The sequence below is a fragment of the Accipiter gentilis genome, chromosome 23 (assembly GCF_929443795.1).
Source record: "Accipiter gentilis chromosome 23, bAccGen1.1, whole genome shotgun sequence".
Classification (NCBI taxonomy): domain Eukaryota; kingdom Metazoa; phylum Chordata; class Aves; order Accipitriformes; family Accipitridae; genus Astur; species Astur gentilis.
In genome coordinates, this window is record NC_064902.1 from 16,577,066 (window position 1) to 16,598,529 (window position 21,464).

Here is a 21,464-nt window from a genome sequence, read left to right on the forward strand (position 1 = left end):
ACTATTTTTCATTCATCACGGAGATTTGTAACTGCACCTCTAATGGCATTTTTTGATTAATGCATGTCAAGCATAGTCTCACAGGTGTGAAAACAGTGAATGTAATTTAGTATTTTGGTGTATAGGTTCTTGCTGTATCTCCAGTAATTGCAGACATATCTCTGCTAGTTTGAATGTATGCTTCAAAGTGTGTTTTATTATGTAGTATCAAAAAAGTGTGGATCTTTAAGGTCAATTGCAGAGCAAGGTTTGTGCTAGGAGGCCCAAGAACTGGGAAGGAGATGCTCTTACTTCCAAGGTAAGTGCGACTGTGTATAAAGAGAGCAGTTCTGAAAACCAAAGAGTTACTCTGCCATGTTGAAGTACAAATGCTAACAGCCATCTGGAAGACTTAATGGCTAGAAGAGTCACCAAGCACTGACTATAAAATCAGGTTGCTGCCACGGTTCTGCAAGGATTTCCAGCCAAAGGGGGAGCTGAGGTGGGGATGGCCAAGCACTGAAGACCACCAAGCCCAAACACAGCTGGGATGGTAGAAAGGGAATGGAAAACGCAGCACAAGGGAGCTCCTGTAGTCGCTGCAAGCCCAAGCGTGCTGAGCTAGAGAGCAGCAGGGAAACCATCCCAACCCAACCTGCCAGTGGTGAAGGTCTTAAAAGTATTTGCTTTTATTTTTCTGCCTTTGACAATTTTTGAAAGCTGAAGTTCAAGCGCTACTAAAGATCTCAGGATTATAATAGGAGGTAATTAATAAAGGGTGAGTGAATTAGCTTCCAGTTCTCCATGGCAGTCGATGGAGATCGGGCATATGGGGTTTTTTCCAGAATATACTACCAACAAAATTAAGGAAAAAAGATTTTCCACATCTCCCCAGTGTACTGCTCAGCTATGCCTTTACTAAATGTTTCGGTATTCATTTAATCGCTCAGGAGGCTTCTGAACTGCTTCAATACATCTACAGCTGTAAGTCTCTCCACGAAAGAAACCTATTAAAGGCAACAGCACACGCGAGTCACGGTAAACCACGAGCAATGAAACTTCCCACCGCCAAGAACTTTGGTGGTTACTCGTGCTGGTGCAAACTATGGCTGATATCAGACACCAGAGCTGGAAATCCCTGCGGGAAGAAGCAGGGGTGCTGTGCTCTTCTTGGGGACCGAACTCATCTCTTCAGGTGTGAGAGCTGCCTCCCGTGGCACCAGGCCACCAGCTGGCAGTTACTAGAATTGCTGAGAAGGGTTTTGTATTTCCTAGAGGTTATTAGTTAAATAAATACAAAGTTTACTTGAGAACATTTCATAAGGAAAAGTTCTCCATTTTTCTTTCCTGTTTTTTCTCCTAGGGCAGAAAGAAAGGGGGGACACAAAATACAACTTTGGGGGTTTTTTTCCTTGAAAAAAATGAAATGTAATTGTAATTCTGACCTCAAAGCTGGTTTAATAGTGTAAAAAAAGATTATTTAAAGAAAACAACCACAAAAACCCCTGTACCAAGCCTCATTGCTACCACACACTTCAGCTGTGTTTGTTGCAGATCCATGACTTTACCCCAAATTGTCTGCATCGAATTCCAGTGAAGCCTTCAGAAATTCATTCACCCCACATGCATCTTGTTTACTCCAAGAATACATTTGGGTGTTTGTGTTTTTTTTTTAAATAGAGCTTTAGTCTGAGCAGAAGTAATTGACTCATTAAACTTTTGCAGATGGCTGATTCCTTACAGGGCATAAAAGCTTCAGGTATTTTTTTAGGCAGATATTGCAGTCTCTGACCTACTTAGGGCCCAAATCCTATTTGAGCACTGATGTCCTTCTGGTGGCACAAGTGGCTGTCAAGGTGGCAGTTAAGCGAGTATGCAAATGTTTCCAGAATCAGGGTCTAAATGCAATTGCTGGATATGTGCTGATAAATAGGGTGATGGGTTTGTGCCCTCAGCGCTTCCCTGAGCCTTTGCTGGGACAGGACCCGGCTCCATCGCAAAATCCTCGTGGTGGAGTTTTAATACCGCGAGGAATGGGAAACGCTGTCAGCAAGCAAGGGCAGCCCAAGCGTGGATGGACAGAGGGAACCGCTGCTCCCCCCGGGGCTCTGCCACCCAGGATGTGTTATAATTACTAAGGCTATGTTGGGAAAGGAGGCCAGAACAACAGCAAGACAGAAAACGCTGTTCTGCTCTCAAGGAAATGCTACAAAAGCAGGAGGGAGCGAGTGCTTCCAGAGCCGGCTAGCAGAGCTGCAGCCCTGCTGCCGCGGGGGGCCGGGGGCGGCGGGCAAGAGGGGAAAGAAAGACCCGGTGCAATGTGGTGCCGTCCCCTGTCCCAGCTGCCTCCACAAAAATATTAATAGTTTCTTTGCAGGCGAGTGGGGGAGGCAGTTTGTTTTCTTCTTTTGTGGGTTTTTTTTTTTTTTTTCCTCCCTTTCCCCGACGTCTTCCTTAGGGGAAAAAAAAAAAAAAAAAATTAATACTAATTTAAAAAGTGGCGGAGCTAAGGCGGAGAGGGGGGGGGGAGGCCGGCTCGCTGCCCGGGCTCCGCGGGGTGGGGAGCGCGGAGCCCCGCCCGGCTGCTCCGCCCGGCGTGCGCGGGGGCAGCGCCGCGCATCCCCGGCTGGCGGGCGGCTCCGCACCGCTCCGCTCCGCACCGCACCGCTCCGCTCCGGCGACATGGAGGCGGTGGACCAGGTACGGGGGAAGCCGGGCGGAGGCGGGTTGGGGTTGGGGTTGGGGGGGGGGGGGAAAGCGCGGAGCGGGGGGGGGGTCTGACTCCTTCTTCTCTGCCCCGCAGCTCGCCTCCGCGGGCACTTTCCGCGTGGTGAAGGAGCCGCTGGCCTTCCTCAGGGTGCTCGAGTGGGTGAGTCCCCGGGAGGGGGTCGGGTAGCGGTTTGGGCCGCGGGGGTGGGAGGGTTGGGGTGTCCCTAAAGTGCGCGCACGGCGCTGCGCCCCGCGGAACAGGTGGGAGCCGGAGCTGGGACGGGGGACACGGGGGGGGGACGGACACGGGACGGGGACACACACAGGGGCTGGGGACTCTCATCCTCCAGCGATGTGGCCGGCGGGGTGGGCTGGGGGCTGGGTTTGTGGGTGCCCCCCCCCCCATCCCCCCGTGTTGGATGTAAACGATATTTTTAAAAAAAAAAAAAACAAAAACGGGGGGAAAAACCCCCAAAAAATCCTCATTATGCATTTAGCAAACTTGTCTCTGGGCCGAGCGGGGAAGGAGGCAGATAATTGGTTTGCGGAGCAATGTCACTGTTTGTTGCTCTGATGCTCATTCGTAGTGAAGTCTGCAGGTCAAATGACATTCATCGCCAGTAGGTCTGCGGGAGGAGAGAGCCTCTCTGAACGGAAAGTTCAGAACATGTCATGGAGGATTAATCACATTCCCCTAACGCCGACTGGCTGGGGAATTATGTAAGCCGCGTATTTTGGGGGGCACGTCCCCGTGCGGGTGCGTTTAGCCACATGTTCGCACCCGCCGCGCGCAGCCCGGCCGCGGGGTGTTGGCGAGGGGCTGTTTTGGCGTGCTGGGGGCAGCTGCTCGCCCCGGACCCCGTCCCTGCCCGTGGTCAGCAGCTTTTCTCCACTGGGCACCTCAAAACATCAGGTCTTGCAGAGCTGGGGGATGGGGATGTGGCGGTGCCACGGGCTTGGGACGAGGCGGCCCCGCGGTGGGGTGACCCGCGCGTCGAGAATGGCCAAAGTCCCTCGTGTTCCTCACCCAGAGCTTCTGCAAGACCCACCCGGCGCCGCTGCTCCCACCTCGAGGAGAAATCGGGACGTTCAGGGGTTGAGCCCCAGACACCGGTCTGGGGGTGCTTCAACCCCTCCGCAGCGCTCGGCGCCGAGCAGAAGAATGGGGAGGAAAGCTATTTTTATGGCAAATCGCTGCTGGGAGCATGGTCTTTTGACTGTTTGCCCAGTGTAGTTGTGTCTGGTGGAGGTGGTTGGGAAGCGAGCTCCTCCGGGAAGGGCTCCGGGCTGGGGGGGGGGGGGGGGGGCACGGGCTGTTCCCCCCTCGGTGCGTTGGCGTCCTCGGGACAGCAAGTGGGAACTCTTTTCTCTTGGCAGTTTCCTCGGTCTGTAACTTCTTCCAACAGCCGAATATAAAAGCTGCCTTTGTCATGGTTGAAAGCCACATGTAGAACTCTTCTGGCCGCTCTATCTGCACATTGCCTGGGTGTATATGTATAAATGCACATGCGGCTGTATGTAAACAGAGCTCTTCTGACGTGGCTGAGGTGTATCAGTCCTTGGCGATTAGGGAATGTGGCAGATGGGTGCAGAGTGTGTTAACATTTAAGATGGTCTGAGAAATTACTTTTTCCCCTTTTGACATGTATGCGTAAGTAGAATTAAGCACATTTTAGTGGATGATACCTCAGAGCGTGGAAGATTTATTTTTTTTTTAATATACTTGAAAGGCTTTTGGATTACCTAAATTCCAGCTCTATTCACTTCCTCTTGTTGCTCCCATCTTCCTTATCATCTCACTATGCCTACCAACTGCTATCCACCTCGCTCTGCCATCTCCAGTCTCAAGTTAGTGTCCGTCTCCCTCAGATTCTTTTTATCAGCCTAATTATCATTTTAAACTTCAAAAACCCGACCAAATGCTCCAGTTGATTCTGCAGCCGCTTCCACATTCCCCGGCAGCCTCGCAGCCCTCGGTATGCTTGATCAGAACAGTCAAATTATACCGCTAATTGCTGGATTTACAGCTGTTTCATTTCAGGTGTTAAATGATGTGTGAGTGGAGGGTTTTTTTATGCAAAAAGTGCTGGTGACAGTGGAATTTATTAAACCTGCTCTTGTTAATGCTGATGAGTTTTTCGGAGCTTTAGAGTAAATCACCTGTCAGAGGGTGTGACCGGTGTCATGTGAATGACCTGGCAGCTGAATCGTAACACCCAGTTTTACAGAGTTCCAGGATTTGGGAAAGCAAGTGCAAGTAATTTTAATGTTGTCTTCTTTTGGCTTATTTGTCATCTAAAAGGGAGGCGTTAACTTCTGCTTTTAGAAAGCTTGCGCTTTTTTTAACGCGTATTTCCCAGAGAGCCAAGTTTTCCAGTGTGAAAAGCAAGCAGGTAGGACACAGAGGTGGGGAAAGCCCTTTCTGCAGTCTAAGAAGGGGAGAACTGGCATTTCTGCCCCGTTGTTTGTGTACTATAGCCCATATGCTACTCATTGCACCTCTTAACACCTCCCACTCAAGTCCTAGATTGTATCTGCAAAGAAATAAAGTTCATAGCCCAGCTGGTGACACGGCAGTTCTGGGCGTTGGGTGGCTCTCGTGCTCGGGGGGAGGCTTTGTGGTGTTGCAGCACAGATGGCAGAGGTACAGGGGTTCCTCCGAAAGGCTGGTAGGGTGGAGATGGTGTAGACCGAAAATGTCCTCAGCTGGTCCAGGCAGTCCAGCCTTGAGTTGGCACTCTCATCTTTTGGGGAATTTGGGTAGGGCCACGGTGGCTCGGGGGTCAGCACGTCTTTATTAATAAACCTCTTGTACAACAGTGCTGCTGAAATTTGTGTATTAACAAGCGGAAACGTTTGCAAGTCTGGAGAAAACTGAGGTGGCTGTAGGTTTCCTGGGTGTGAAACTAACTGTTGCAGAAGCAATCTATAGGTGTGCAAATTCCAGCTTACCTGTAGTCTGGCTCAGACGTGGACCTGTGTCTCAAGGAGCAGGGACTTTATCTGACCTTCTTCAATCTTCTACTTGCACTGTCACCTAACACCCAGAGAGAAGATGCTGAGATAAGACTGATTCTTCTGAATATTCACAGCACTGTAACATGTTTTCATTTGTATTCCCCGTGTACTTTCTAATCTTATTTTCAGCCAAGAAACTGCATTTCTTAAGCCCTTAAGAGACAACATTGGCTCAGGCCCAGGAAAGGTTAAGAAAAAGAAGAAAAAAAAGTAACTTGTAGCAATTAAGCAAGAGTTGCATTTTTTTAACTCTACCTTGGTAATAGATTGTGTACTTGGAGTATGTGGGTCACAAATCGGGGCTTGGAAAAACTCTACGCAGCTATACAAGATTGGCCCTGGACGTTTGCAGCTTTGAGTCAACTCTTGCTTCACGGCATGTGCTGGGGGCAGGGAAAAGCTGTTTAAAAGCCGTGTTTGTTCTTGCTCCTCTTTATTCCCCTGGCTGTTACTCCACAGATCTTTGCATGAGAAGAGGGTGTCTTTCTGAAGCTTATTTCTCATGATAATCTACTGTGGCACTACAACCAGTTGCAATGTCACAAACGCTTTTACAACTTCACTTGAAAAATGACTCTCCTATACGCGCACCTGACAATAATGAATAAGGAAAGATGAAAGAGAAGAAATATGTTCATTCGTCTCCCTGGATTAATTTCAGTCCTGTGAATCTCTGGATATGTTTAGACGGCTTTTATTGGGGTCCGCAAAAAGTGAGCAAGACAAGCAAGTTTGTCAGCTGGGGTCTATCTGTTTTGCAGTCGTTGCCTCTCCGGAGCCCTACAGAAGCAAAATGAAGTGAAAAGCAGGGCTCTGCACATGGCAGTGTGATGGGGATATGAACTACCTCATGCAGGTGGTTACCTGCAAAAATATTTTTGTAAAAATGGAAACTTTGTATCACTAGGCTGAGGTTTTTAATTAACTTCTGCTGCTTCTTCGCTATGATTTGTCACAAACGACTTTCCTCCTGCAGACCCAAAGCAAACTGACACTTACCTGGTTTCCGTGTAAAATAACAGGAGCTGCAGTGCTGTCCGTAACCCCTTTCCCTGTAATCCTTGATAAGTAGCAGAGATGCAGAAACTCCACTGTTTTGCAGGTCGGGAGGTGCTGTGACTGCCTGGCTGCTAACCTGCAGGTTGTTGTTGTAAAATACCGTGCAACAGGCTCCCTGCTCCGCCAGCTTGCAGCCCTGCCTAAGCTGATATGGGCACAGCAGAGGGGGTATTTTGGGCACAAAGACCGTGCGAGTAGCTCTGTCTAAGCCAGTGCTGCTTGTATCAGGGCAGATGGTGCAGGACAAATCTTGTGGACACTGGGGCTTTTCTTGATAGGACAACTTGGCAGCGGACGTTCGGATGTTCAGTGAACCCACGTGTGTCTGAGGAGTTGTTTTAATTCTTGCCTTTGTGCTGAAAAAATACATTCCAGGCCTTGCGTGACTGCAGATCATCACTGCTCGTGAGCATCTTCATGAGATGTGCCAAATATTTCCCAAGCAGTGCAGGGCATTTGGACGACAAATCCCCATTCATCTGTGGTGGAAATTGGACAAGGCAGAATTGCAAGGCGGTTTGAAAAATCTCTGTGTACATGGACCAAGCTAACCTTGCTTTGCTTCCTTGCCTTCACGGTGTGATCCTTTGACTGGTGGGCCAGGAAAAAGGCCAGGCGGTTGCCAGCCTGGCAAGAGTCAAGCTTGCTTTGATCGTATAGATTCTGAAAGGGTTAGCACCCCTTGCCTTACAAACAGATGTGTATTTGGAAGGCAAAGGGAATCTGAATCTTGTAAAGACTGATAATAAGTCTCGTCTTTTGTCCTAATGCTGATTGCTCATCTGGCCATGGAGCGCTTTTGTTGGATTATATTTGCGTGCATATGAATGGACCTAAGTAGATGCATGCTTTCAAGTATGTCCTAGAAAAGCCTAGATATCTTGAGATGCTGAAAATAAATGAAAAAAAAAAAAAATTAAGAAGGTAATGCTTGCATGAGGCATGGGTGATTAGTGGTTTGCTCTGTATCGTGTATTATGGGCCTCAGATATTTTATAGTTGCGTGAGACTCTTTGTCATGCTTGCTTGTGTGTGTTTGGTTTTTGCTTAACCAGAAGGCTGCTGTCTACTCTGGCATGGGCAGAGACTTTAGGTGATGGAGCAGGGTAACCTTGGTGAAGCTTAGTGCTCCTCTTGGATGCAGGGCTGGAAGAGTTGAGAAGTTGATCTTCTTTGCCCTCATATTGAAAGAAAAGCCTTAATAAAAAGAATACTTCTTTCTGCCTGCTGATGTTGCTTATGCAATGCCAGGATCAGATGCTGCATTTAGTGCTGGGTCCGTCCATCTTGAGGTGTAAGATACACAAACACATGTGAAAAATGTATTGCCAATTTTTTTGATGTCTCCCTCGGGATGTAGGTGCCTAGCTGTCCTTGAAAACCTGCTCCCAATTACTGCCTCAAAGGGCTTGTATGTGTAGCATCAGGCCAATAAAACATGTGGCACTTAATCAAAAAATGTAAATCCATTTCTATGGTATTTTAATATTAGAAAGGTAATTACCATGTAACTAACGCTTCTCTGTAAGCTGTCATTAATTGGATGATTTCTTATAGGCAGCTTAGCATAATGCATGCAAAATGCACTGCAGCTCCGTACAGACAAAAATTGCCAGTGAAACAGCGGGATGTGAGCATCCAAGAGACCCGAGCCCTGCGAACAGGCTTTATCGGTCTTTGTCATTGGACCTACAGCTTCTGGACACGTACCAGGGTATCAGTAATCTGCAGGCAGGGAACTCTGTTGAACAAATTATTTTATTAGGACGAACTGGGAGGTGGATTTTGCCATTAGACACCAGGGTCTGTTGTGAGCCACAGGAAAGATCTGAAAAGTTTTTGTAGTCGCACTGAAGACAGATGTGAAAGCCATATGTTACTCTGTCAGTGGGACTGGGATAAAGGCAGCAGAAGCAATAACAGTGCCTACATGGTATTTTACCTTGTGGTCTTGAAGTCTCAACTTCTGGGAGTCTTGTGATTCTGAAACCTTTGGCTTTGGTGAACCGTATGCTTTTAGAACAGGGTAACAGAAGAAGGATGGAAGCCCTAAAGACTAAAAACCCAGAACACAAGTGAAAGGGCAGAAAATCTGTCTTGTGATCCCATGGTTTTAGGCAGACTGCAGAGAGCTGGCTGTTCTGCACGCTGTTCACGTGCATGTTTATCTGTGTGCGTATCTTGTTGGAAACTGAGAACCGTGCTAATCTTCTCCCATCGAAAAGTTGCTGTTAAAATGGTACAAATGCTGGTACAGGCAAGGAGGGAAGGTCAGCAATGCCTGACCTCATTGCAAATAAATTATATCTTTCATCTGAAAAGTGACTACCATTTTTCACTTAGGCTCGCATTGTGATCGTGGAAGAGTTGATTTTAAAAGGTCACCTAACAATTCATTTAAATCCTGATGATTCTCAAGCAGCCCAGAGTGGGACCTGGTATAAATGAGTTATGTAGGATTAGCAAATATAGTTGAGATACAGTGCTCCAAGAGGCGGGAATTTTTGGAGTTATGTACTGCTTCCATGGGCAGTCCCTGGGTGAAACTGGTAAAATTTCCTCATGGCAAGCCACCTTCTTGATGGCAGAATCTGCTGGCGTTATCCAAATGTGGCTGTTGGAAGCATTAGGAATAGAAGATGAGGAGAGACTCATTAATGCTAAATTTGATTGTATATGCAAACCAGGTTTCTATGAAATGAAGAACAAAAATGATCTGACTTTCAAACTAGCAAGAAGATGCATGGAGGTAGAGGGTTCTGCCATTAGACATACACGGTTACGGTCTCCTTGCCAATTTTTGAGGGAGATGTTTCAGCCATCGCTTCTGTAAATCAGCATCGGCATAATTGGAGCCCTGGGTAAAAGCCCTGCATGTTGACATCTCTGGATTCAAATGTTGCGGTCGGGGAAGGAGAGGCTTGGAGGTGCTTGTGATAAAACCCTTTCATCATTTGGATCCTGTGGTCCCTGAATTAACCTGGCTTCGTGGCACCAGATGTGATCCCAAGGGGCAGGAGACCTCCTGGTCGCTGGCGCAAGTGTCCCCTTTTCTCCGGGAGAGAAGACCTCCTCCTGACGCAGGAGAAGGGGAGAGGCAGAAAGCAGGTGACACTGGGCTCTGCACAGGGCTGGTGGTGGAAGGCAAAGTGCTCACGCCACACTTTCTCCTTTGGCACCGAATAAAAATGGTTAAGTAGTATTATGGTCCTGGGGTGCAGTGTGGAAAACAGCACTTGGCTGTCTGTCTGGCTGTCCAGCCCAGCAACTGGCCAAAGGGGTCTTAATGGCTGTTACGCTCGGGGGGGATCTGCAGAGTGCCATAAAAAACATTATGGAAAGGAACATAGTGTGGAGGAGCTGCTTTTAAGGTGTTTGTTCACAGTGGTGTATGTACTGCAAAGTGTGACATAGTTGCTAAGGTGACAGCTTGCTTGCTTTTTGGCAAAAGCAAAAGAATACTGAATATAGACAAATGATAAGCTTTTTGCTTTGTTTAATTTGCACAGTTTTATTTTCTGGCCATTGTAGAGACTTCCCAGGTTTGTCTTTGGAAGCAGTGTTTTCCCACTCGGAATACTTCACTAGGTTAGGAAAGCTAATATTGCTCCCCATTCTTGAGGAAATGCTTAAATCGGATAAAGCGATGGGGGTTTCAGGGGTTATAATGGTAGATACAGATTATGGCATTGAAAGGGTTTGGTAATGGCATTCAGTCAAGTAAGGAAGTATTCTCCAAGAACCTTTTATACAAACAAAAAATACTAGGTGTTGCCTCATTAGCAGCTTGGGGATGCAGGTACATCCATGAGCGGACAGTCCAGAAGATTTTTGCACTTAGTATTTGCATGCATTTGCAAACTGCTCAAGCCTAAGCTGAAATGCATGGTGAGGTGAGAACTCCTGTCGGTCAGGCTCAGAGATTGGTTAGAGTGAGAGGGAACGAAGTCCAGGCAGGGAGTCTTGGCATCGGCCTTGGCACGTCCCAGGCATGGGACAGCTCGGTTACTGCCGTGGTTGAGTATTTTCCTAATGCTGCTAGGGGAGAAAGATCAGCAGAGGATTAGACTGACACGGCCCCTCAAGAGAGGGGGTTTCCAGATGAGCAGCCATCTGTGGCATGAAGCAATGTTACGATCCTGGGCATGGAGAGGAAAGCAGAAAGGTCTCGCAAGCTTAATGCCAACTTTGGCCCTTAAAGCAGTGGGGTACGTGCATGATCCAGGAAAAACGGCCAGGAAAGGCTGAAGTAATGTGCCTCATTGCCCTTTATTGTCTTACCTTTCCTTTCTTTGAGATGTTCTAATGGATAGATAAATGTGTTTCTCTGAACAAGCTGTTCTGTCTGTGCCTTTTCCAAAATGCTTTAGCATCTGGGGAGAAGGCTGTGTTAGAGGCAGAGCCTGCGGGAGCTGCTGAGCTGATGCTGTGGTGAGCAGAAAGTGCTGCAGCCTGGAGCTTGGGATAAAAGTTGGGGGGAGCTCTGTGGGCTCCCGTTCCCAGATACGTGCTGGTGCAGCTGTCCTGGCCCCAGTTTGGTGGTGCCATTGCAAGGCAGAAGTTAGCGAGGGCATTTTCAGAGTGGTCAGAGATCATGACACCCTACACGGGGCTTTTGCTGGGGGATTGGGGATGTCTCTTTGCTAAGAAGTCCCCCAAAAGCATCCTCGGCACTGAGATGTGCAGTGGGGAGGGAGTCCCCTGTTTCTCTGTGTTAAGGAAGCAGGAGAAAAACTGTGGAGCAGGAAGATTTCAATAAAGTGTTACACATTTTCAGATGAGAGGTGTACTGTTCCAGACCCACTGTCAGAAATAAATCTGATTTGACTGTCTTGCAAAACTCCCAACCTGTCAACCTGATCTTCATTCCATGAGAAGTATCAGAGCCTGCTGCAAACAGCCTGACTGAATATTTGCTAGAAGTGCTCAAGAACCTGAAGTATTGAGGGTGAAATTCTGCCCAGAAGATCTCGGAAAGAAATGCTGCCTAACATCAGCAAGATCATTGATACATCAGGAAATAATTTATAGTAACAGCTCTTCAGTAGCTCTTTCAATTTGAAAAAAGTTTATTGTGTCTGTCCTCAGTCTTCACTTTTCCTGATGTTAATGCTCTGCCCTCCTGTGTCGTTTCTCAGGTGATGCAAATCCAACGTATCTTTGGCTTGGAGTGATAAGCCTCAGCTCGTATCCTTTGGCACTTGCATGTCAGGTGCTTGTATTGGGGCCCGGTGTTTGACACTGCACTTGCTGATCTTCCTAATATTATGTGAAAAGCCGCTGTGGCACACCAAATAATACTACAGAAGTAGCAAAAACTTCCTTGCTGGGTTCCCAAAAACCAAGGAGACAACTGGCTTCTTGGTTCAGCCTCCCTGATGTGGGCCATATTATGGCCTATGGCTGCCTTCAGTATCCACGTCAAAATACCCCAGGATGCCAGGAAATATCTTACAGTTATTTAACAAGCAAACTGGAGCTTTGCTTGAACTGTTTTCAGAATAATCTTCTCCCTGGCTGTGTGCTGGAGGTATGCTCGAAGCAAAACAAAACAAGACACGTCCCCCATCTGTGTGTCAGTTTAAAACTGCTACTCCTCACACAAAGGCTATGTTGCACACAAAAACCAACTGCTCCGCATCAGTTTTTTACCCTATTTAAAAAAACCTTCCTATGGAGAGAGTGGTGGCTGGGAGCAGTTGAACGTGGCAAGGTCACTGCTCCCTGTTGGGACTGTAAGGGGGAATGGTGCCCGTGGGTGTATGTCGTGCTCAGCCCAATGGGATTAGGTTTGATACTGGAAATTGGCTTAGTGCTGCAGAATACGTATATTGCAATAATTATCCTTTGGAGTTGAGCAGTTTCTCCAAGTGCTTTTTTAGAGACCGTGCTTGAAAACCAAAGCAAGTGTGGGATTCCCCCACCGCCAAATCCAGCAGCTGATAAATCCGGCAGAGCTCTCCTGATTGCCATCTCCAAGGGCAGTCAGCGGGCTAGAGTGGAATTAGGTCCTGGTTTGAAAGAACACGCCTGCCAAAAAATTAAACAATGGATGCCTTCCTGTTTAATTTTAACATTTTAATTAAATTCTCTGCTGCTGTGTGCCTTTGATCTCAGTGAGCTGATGCACATGGTGCCTGCCGTTGTGTCATAGCAGCGTTTTGTTCTAATCTTGCACGCAGATGCATTTGAGCACGGATAAAAGTGCAAAAGCTGCAGGCTGCCAAGTACCGAGTGCATCGCAAACGGACTTTTCCAACCGGTGGCCAAAGGCATGTGGTCAGGGAGATTATTCGGGAGTATGGCTCAGCAGAGCTTCTTTCTGAACATATTCTGTCCCCGTTTTTAATCTACTTCTGTGAATGGTGCTGCAAGAAGAGTTTCCTTGATGGAATTAGTCATGGAGAGGGTTGAGGCCAGGAGCTGAGATTTTATTGCAAAACAGAATCAGTTTCAAGTGGGATAATTAATAAAGTTTGATCCCTCAGTTAGAGAGCAGAAGCAACACTGTATGGCGTTGGCTGGGCACATCTGTTGATTCGTCCCAGTCAAGTGCCCAGTTTGAGAGCATTTGGCAGGCTGCTGGCTTTCTATGCAGCCATGTAAGACGTGGGTACCGAGCGGCACATAGCCAAGCAGCCCCACCGCCGCCAATTCCTAAATGTGTGGAAAAGTCTTCAAATAAAGATGTGGTTACACGTCGTTTCCCCTGCGCTGTTGGTGGCTGGGCTTCGATGGTGATGGGAGGAAGGAAGCGAGCTGGGAGCATGTGTTATTTTGCTGGCAAGAAAAGGTATTAGAGTGAGTTTCCTCATGTGTTATAGCCTGCGGCAGGTGACTGAGGAGCCTCTGGAGTATTTGTCCTTTGTGGTTTAGGCTATACCTAGATGTCAGGGAAGCATCTGTCATTGCTGCGTCAAAAAGAGACATTGGTAGAACTGATTTGGGAACAGGAATTTCATTTCCTTGGGGGAAAAATAATTTTTAATCTAAGTTTCCACTGGCAACTGGAATTCTGGTGAGATCATGAACGAAGAAATATTTGTGCCAGAAACTACAATATTTCAGCACAAAATATTTCTGTAAAGAACCAGTGGTGGGGTCGTATTCTCCTCTCCTTTCCTCTCCGCACCCTGCTGCGATGCCCCGGGCTCGCTCCTCCCGGAGGAGTCGGTGATGGATCCTGCCGAGCGTGACCCTCCTGCGTGTCGGGGCAGTGCGGTCCGGCTGTGGAGCCTGATTTACAGAGCAGGGGCAGCACCAGGGGCCAACCCAAACTCCTTGGAGGCACAGCAGTAGCGGTCCCAGGGGAGATACTGCAAGCCCTTAGCACTGGGACTTGCAAAGAAGAGCCAACATCTTTTGAGAGACGACAACGTTTTTGGAAAAAGATGAGTGAGTCCAAAATACAAAAAATGGTTTTGGTGGAAGATTTTCATCTGACTTTTAAGACGGTGTGTGCACGCTGGTGTTCTAGTCTCTGCTTGTATTGTGTGCCTAGCCCTTTTTTCGGTCAAACGTGGAGTTTTTCAGAGCTGCACAGAGGCAGCACAGTCCACTTAGGAGAGAATCATAAGCCTCCTTGTTTTGCTGCGTTGGCTCCGTGGGCTGTGCGCGCTCCCGCTGCTGCCGTTGCAGCCTGTCGCTCGTGGCAGGCGGCTCTGCGGAGAGGGCGCCCGTTCCAGCACAAAATCTGTGCCTGTCCAGATTGCGAGGCCCTGGCAGGCAGCAGGAGCTGGCTCCGCGGCGGGCCGACATATGCGGGGGACGCTGGGTGTGCCATGCGGCAGAAAGCCCCCGTTACGGTGCTTCCCGGGGAGGGACGATGCCGTGAAAGTGAGCTCCTTGCCTGCGGTCTTCCACGGCCTGGCAGCACTCCCCACTGCGAGGACCAAGTGCTGTCACTGCCTTTTTTTTTTTTTTTTTTTTTCTTTTTCCTTTTTTTTCATCCCCTTCATCATGGTTTTGCAGCAGAATGACAGCAACAGGAGACTGAGACGGGGCTCGGGTCTCATGGCAGAACCGATCCAGCACAGCTTGCCTTGCTGAGGAATTAAATAGAAAAGCTCTTCCTGCCATATAGCTCACCGTGGCATAGTTTTTAAAAATAGTTTTCCATCTTTTTATTTATGTACTCATTAGCGCTGGCCACCCATGGGTGCAGCATTGGTTGTTAATGCAGCTGAAGAGGCTCTGATAGAGCTAATGAATGTTTTTTGTGCAGCTTAGTCCCCCAAAAGTAGTGACTCAGCAATGATCAAACATCTCTCATGGGATGAGGCTCTGACAGAGCTAATAAATGTTTTTTGCTCAGCTTAGTCCCCCAAAAGTAGTGACTCAGCAATGATCAAACATCTCTCGTGGGACAAACAGTTCCCAGCTATTCCCAACTTGCAATAAAACCTGTGTGTCACTGGGTGCTGGGAGGCAGGGCTCGAGTACCCCACATCTGTATTACTTCTGCACAGAGAGATTGCTAAGCATGTCCTGGGTGTTAGGACAAGAGTACTCTTGCTTGGTTTAAAAGAGATTATTTTTTTTTTTCTGGGGATTTTTACACTCCACCCCGTGATGCGCTTTGGGATGCATTCAGCTTTCTCTTCTGAATAGGGCTCCAGATGATGGAAATAAATTATCATAAATTAGAATAGATTGCACTCTTCAGCATCTCTACATCTGTCATTATGTTTCTTTAACAGTTCAGTTTAACATTTATACACACTCTGACAGCAGCTACTGGTGTGTATGCTATAAATATTGGCTTGGAGAAGACATTAATGGAGTTTAGGTAAACGTTTGATGCCGCTGAGATTCTGTTCCATATGGTGGTATGCAGCAAAATCGGATTCAATGTGCCACGTATAGCGCTCATGTATTCCCTATAGACTGGCCTCCTGGCGTTTCATCAGCTTACCGCGTTACCGAGAAAGCGCAGGTGCCTTCAAAGAGGAAAACGAGCTTCCTGCAGTCTATTCTGTTCTTTACCACCTGTAGTGTTTGTGACGGTTAAAGCCAACGTGTAGCATGTACGGTTGGGAAGGGCTCAGGGAAAAGAGACGTCTCGCAGAAGCAGCAGTTGGGAATTAGGCAATGAGCTGTGGGAGTGCTCTGCTTCGAACACGTGTGAGGAAAACCCATGGGATTTTCTGGCCAAGATGCCATTTTGTTAGGCAGTGACTGAGTAACAGGGCGAAAGCGTTGCGTGTTGGTTGGTCATGGTTGCTAAACCTGAAATTTGTGACTCTAAACCCCTCGTGAAACTGTCACCAAAACCACACGTGGGGGGAGCATGGCTTCGGAGTTTGAGAAGTCTGGCTTGTGTCCTTCTGACTTGCAGGAGGACAAATAGCTAAGACCATCACAGCAAGAGGCAGGAAGAAATATATTCTGGTCCCTCTCGTGTTCCTTCCATAGTTCAACAGAATTTGGATGTCTCCCACAAGTTGTTGGGTTTTTTTTTGTTTCAGGATTTTTATTTTTTTTTTCATTTTGCTAATTGCAGCACCTTGATTAGTGCAGCCTGATGATGTGGCTGCCTCCTCTGCAGCATTTCTCTGATTTACCTCTCTTCCAAGCTAGTGTGAGGGTACGAAGTGTGTTGTCTGGCTCACCGTTGCGGAGGGGCAGTTGGGGTAAAGCAGCCGGGCAGCCCAGCCTCTGCGCCTGCTGTGGGGCCCTGGGAAACATCTGGCTCGTGCCGGCCCTGGGGCACATCTGCCGCAGAGAGGAGCGCGGCTGCTTCGTTTGCCCCTGTGTAATGCAATGTAAGTAATGAAGTAACCGTGATGTACAAACTGGCTCAAAGCAGGGCAATCCGAAGAGAAAGTGCTCTTCACACTGTAAATCGCTAAAGGTCTTTATGATGCCAGTGAATTAAAAATCCGAGAAGAAAAAACCCTCCAGTGCTGTAAGTTCAAGATGCATCTTTTAAAAGCTGCTGGTGGGGAGGGGAAGAGATAACTTATCTGAATAGAAATGTATTTAAACTCTGTATCTTGTACAGTTCTGGGTTACTGTAAAGAAAACAGTGTATTCCCTGTGACTTGGAGGGATGGAGGAATTTTTGTATAGGCTGAATGGATTTCTGTGATAATGTTACCCCTTTTGATCTGAATCGTTAGCCAAATTTTCAGACCTTTGCAGGTTATTTCTTTTAAAAGAAGAAGTTGCTTCAGGTGTTCTGGTGATGCACTCGTGTTTATTCGCACTGGCAGTACGGAGGAGCCTGGTTTGCTCCTGCGTCCAGTGAGGGACACTGCGTCCGCAGTCTCCTTCCCTCCAGCTGGGCAGAAACCCTTCTCTTACCTTTTCTCAAGTTTCCAGGTTGTATTGTTGTTCTGACTGCTTGTGTGGTTCTTCTGCCTCAACTTTCCTCCTCTTCCTGGCTCCTGCAGAAAAAAATGTTTTGCAAAACCATTAGCAAAATCCTTCTGCCCAGAGCAAAGTCTTGCCCATGATTTTCCTTTGAACAGCTAGTTGTGTCTGTCTGAGCTTGAGGCTGGCATTTATGTCTCTTGAACGATGCTATAAAGGCACTAAACTGTATTTGAAGAAAGGCAGCATTTACATTCACCTGATGTTAAAGACATTTTAGCCCAGCTGACAAGATTTCATGGTGAGGCTTGCTCCAGCAAGGAACCCTTCAGCTTTGTCCAAGCTGAAAGAGAAGCTGGACTCCAGGGAGCAGTTTCAGGCATTGAAACTCTTTTATTGTTATTTGTTGTATTTCTTTTCTGCAGCTTTTAGCTTTTTGAGGCCTGGACGCTCTGGGTGCAGCCCCTACCATACAGCTATGACAGGCACGGGTTTCTCCATGATGCCCTCCTAATGAGCATGCTGAATTTGAGAAGGGATGTGCAGCAGGAGGAAATTCATGTAAACAATCTGCATTGGATCACTTGTCACGAGAATATCTCCTTGAATTGTTTATTTCATTAACTGCATTTTTTAAATTTAGCTCTGATCTAGACTGAAAAGATACTCTTGGGTGGAAAGGAGAGAAAGACGCCCTTATTCTGGGTGGGTTTTTCTGTTTGTTTTCAGATACACATGATGTTCTCGTAGGAAATGGGTCTATGTACTTCTATTCCATTAAACCTGCCAGGTTTTAGCATTCACATATGACTGACATTCATAAACCCCAAAGCTATTTCTTTTAGGCTTTCTGTTCCCATAGTAAACCTGGAGGTGACCCATTCCCAGTTCCTACTGTCACCTGTAGCTGGCTGAAAGGCCCTTCGGGGTAGGACGGGAGAAGAGTCACACTTTTTGCACTCCAATCAGTGCTGGATCTCGGAGTTTAAAAATATCACAAGTGAAAAACATGGATGTGAGTCATACAGAAAACACCAGTTCTAAGGGAATATAAATATCAGAAAAACACATTCTTTAGATGTTTCCTCCTCCTGAGAGGTAGTCACGTCTAAGATTTCTGTTTGAAGTGTTCAATCATAAACATCGGTCCCCTGCTGTCAGAGTGACCACTAGATACAGGAGACGCCTATTAAATGTTAATAGCTAAAACTGTGCCAGAGCTACGTCAGTCGTGAGGGTCTGAGTGAGCTTTGCACAAAGGGAAAAGGTGGAGAAAGCTGCGACTTCACTTCTTGGGTCAAGATATTCCAGTGATCACAGTCTGCAGTAAATGCCTCACTTCTGGAAAGTTTGGTGCTCACTTTGGACCTAAATGCTCATCCACATCTAACACATCTGGTCTCATATTCCAGGACAGCATATCTGCATGTTTCTGGGGGAGTGAGCTCTTTCTTTTCAGTCGTCCGCTTTGCCCCTCAGCAGCTGGGAGACTATGATTTTGTATCAGCTGGGCTTAGTCGTATTTTTGAAGCAAGCATGTATTAAAATGCATATGCATTTCCCTGTGTTTTTACAAGATTAATATTTTAAAGGCTATTTAATACCAAATTGCTGAAAATTATTTAAATCTGAGACATGCTGGAGAGATCAGAGAACTCTTACCAGCTGTTGAATTAGTAATGTTGAATTAGACATGAGAAAATCCTTTTCAGTTTAAGTTGCTTTTCTCAGAACTTTTTACATGTTTAATATCTTCGTTCATCCTTCTAACAATTGTTCCAGTTTTGGCTCTCCCTGAGTATCCATGCAGATGTGCACATTGCATACAGTTTAGGCCCTGATCCATTCAGCCAAGCTGTACCTCCTTGTGGACCATCAGGGAGCCCCAAAACCACTTGTCTCGGGTAACTTTTCCTTCTGTGGATGCAGTGCAAAGATTGAGCCCCTCATGGATAATTTCATACTTGTATTTGAAAAATCTGGTTGTGCTGCTGTCTGAGAGAATGGAGATCATGAGTGCTCTTCAGTGTAGACACTTCAGCATTATCTTCCGAGAATCTTAAACTTAAAAATTTGAACTAGAAATAACATTTGCATAATATTTTGCAAGAATGCTACCTTGAGGCTCTGCAAGGGGAATTACAAATATTGCTTTTTTTTTTTTTCTTCATAACTCGTGGAGGGGTTCAGCCTCTCTCCAGTCCCCCTTAATAATAAGCTGCTGTGAGAGCTTAGCAGAGCAATGTGTGTCCTGGTCACACCAGATGGATCTCATTTGTGTTGCTGCTCATAGTCATGATAGGCAGCAAATGGAGTGGAGCCTGAGGCAGCACTTTGCTGCCTGAAGTTGGTGCCTGATGAATTACGGAGATAAATAAGGCGAGAGTCTGCCTTTGCTTTTCCCTTTGAGTGTGCACCTAAGTGTTAGGTGGCCCATGTTTGAAGAGACAATGTGAAATGAGCTTTCAAATATTTCCTTGAAGTTGTCTTAATTATTTCATTATAATGGTAAGGAACAAAGCAGGAGAATCAATACGCCTAATTATTACATCTAAATGCAAGAGAAATTAGCCAGTGAACTCTCTCTTCTCTGGGGAGGATTAATCTTCCTATGCTCTATTTCAAATGTCTTCCAGAAAAATGAAAGGCTTATCACCTAGGAAACGCGCAGTCCTAATCGCCCAGGTCTGGCACTTGGATTTGCAGACGGTGAGGGGACTTTTAGTTGGTCTTCTGAAGCACAAAATTAGATTGTTTTGCTTGTGTTTAACTGTTGTGGTCGGAGTTTTGTAGCTGGGTGATTTGAATGACAAACGCTAGCAGGGCATGCACCACGTGTCATCCAGATACGCCTTGGCCAGCTCTGGGTGAGCTGGTGGGACCTACTCAACTCCGAGCAGTGCCACGGGGAGGGCATAGGATGGATCCTAATGTGATGCTGTCAGTGGGGCAGTGCGAATTAGCTCAGCTTCTCAGCAATGAAGTGCTGTACTGATGCATCTATAATGCTTACAGAGCTATCTCCTTTACCTTTGCACTGTACAATACTTGCTTCTTTGACAGCTGTATGAGACTCCAAGAAGATATTTTGCTGTGGCCTGGTGGCAAATAGCCACGAGCCGCTTGCAGGTGGTCCTGGTGGGGTTTGATTCTTCACCCTTGAATTTAGTCACTGAACTGAAATGACAAAAGTGTTTGCTGCATACTAGGTTTAGTATGGCAATAAATTCTGGTTCTAGCTCCTTGCTTTTGACTCGCACCAAGCCAATGCTATCTCGTGATACTTTCTACTAGGTTGCCTATAACAATTTCAGGCTGTGACGCAGATGTAAGATGATTTCAGATGAAGTGTTAAACGAATAAATTAATCTTTATATAAAATGTGTTTAACCCCCGCCCCCCATAAGGTCTGACTTCCTTTAGGTTTTGTCATTTGCTGTCATGTGTTGTCCTGGTGGAAATCCAAGTCTGGAACTACTAAGATGTGCTTCCCCAGAATATTACATTTTTGCACAGGCAGATCATGCCCAGGAGGAGAAGGGTTAGGTTTATTCCTTACCTGCAAACCCACCTCAGTGTAAATAAGGCTCAGCAGCTAAAATATGAAGTCTAAATAGAAGGAAAAAAAGGCCAGTTCTTTGCATAACACTGGGGAAATCAGCCTTACAGTTCACAAACTGAGATGACAGCTCGCTGTAGGGAAAACTTCAGTCCATCATTATTTTGCATTTTTTGGTTGCGTTACTCATGGCAGTTTATTAATTAGTTTCTGTTTTGCACTCTTTCTTAAAAGAAAAAGATTTCAACTCATTATGTATCACCCTTGTACCTTTCTTCCTTCCCAAATTACTCTTTGTATCATGGTCAGTTCCCATCTTTCCTGGCTGTCGAGTTGATTAACTGGGTGATGCTGACTGGAGGGCATGGGATGGGCCACTGATGCACCACCTGATTATGTGGTCATGGAAACCCCCGGAGGTATGACCTCTGTTATCAAAATAAATTGGGATTTTCTGCCAACTAATGGTTGGCGAAGCTTGCACTAATGCTAGATTCTGCTGGATGATGCACTATGGAAGCCAATTAGCCTTTGCTGATAAACTAGGCTTTGATTAAGCTTTTCCAGGCTTTCTCATCGCAAGAAACATGCATTACTCATTGGACATGCAAATGCATTTGCAGTGTGTAATTACAAAATTTTCTAAAGGAGCGACCTATTTTAAACAGGGCTTTTGTTTCACTCCTCTTCCTTCATTGTGCTTACCAACTCAGTCACACAGTCTAATTCAGCAAACGTAATTGACTGGTTTTAGGAGTTAAAATATCCTGTTGTTGAATGTTTTATGCTTCAAATACCGAATATAATGAAGACCACCGCGGTGGGT

General features: G+C 46.6%; 1 protein-coding gene across 1 annotated transcript in view; it reads left to right on the forward strand.

Annotated features, from left to right (window-relative positions):
• Window positions 1–2,551: 2,551 nt before the first annotated feature.
• The window catches only part of SYNPR (synaptoporin), a 112,069-nt gene continuing 93,156 nt past the window's right edge, over window positions 2,552–21,464 (forward strand). The window contains exons 1-2 of the mRNA XM_049826097.1: window positions 2,552–2,679; window positions 2,783–2,848. Of these exons, the coding sequence (XP_049682054.1) occupies window positions 2,662–2,679; window positions 2,783–2,848 (84 nt within the window). The 5' untranslated portion in view covers window positions 2,552–2,661. The remainder of the gene's footprint in view (window positions 2,680–2,782; window positions 2,849–21,464) is intronic.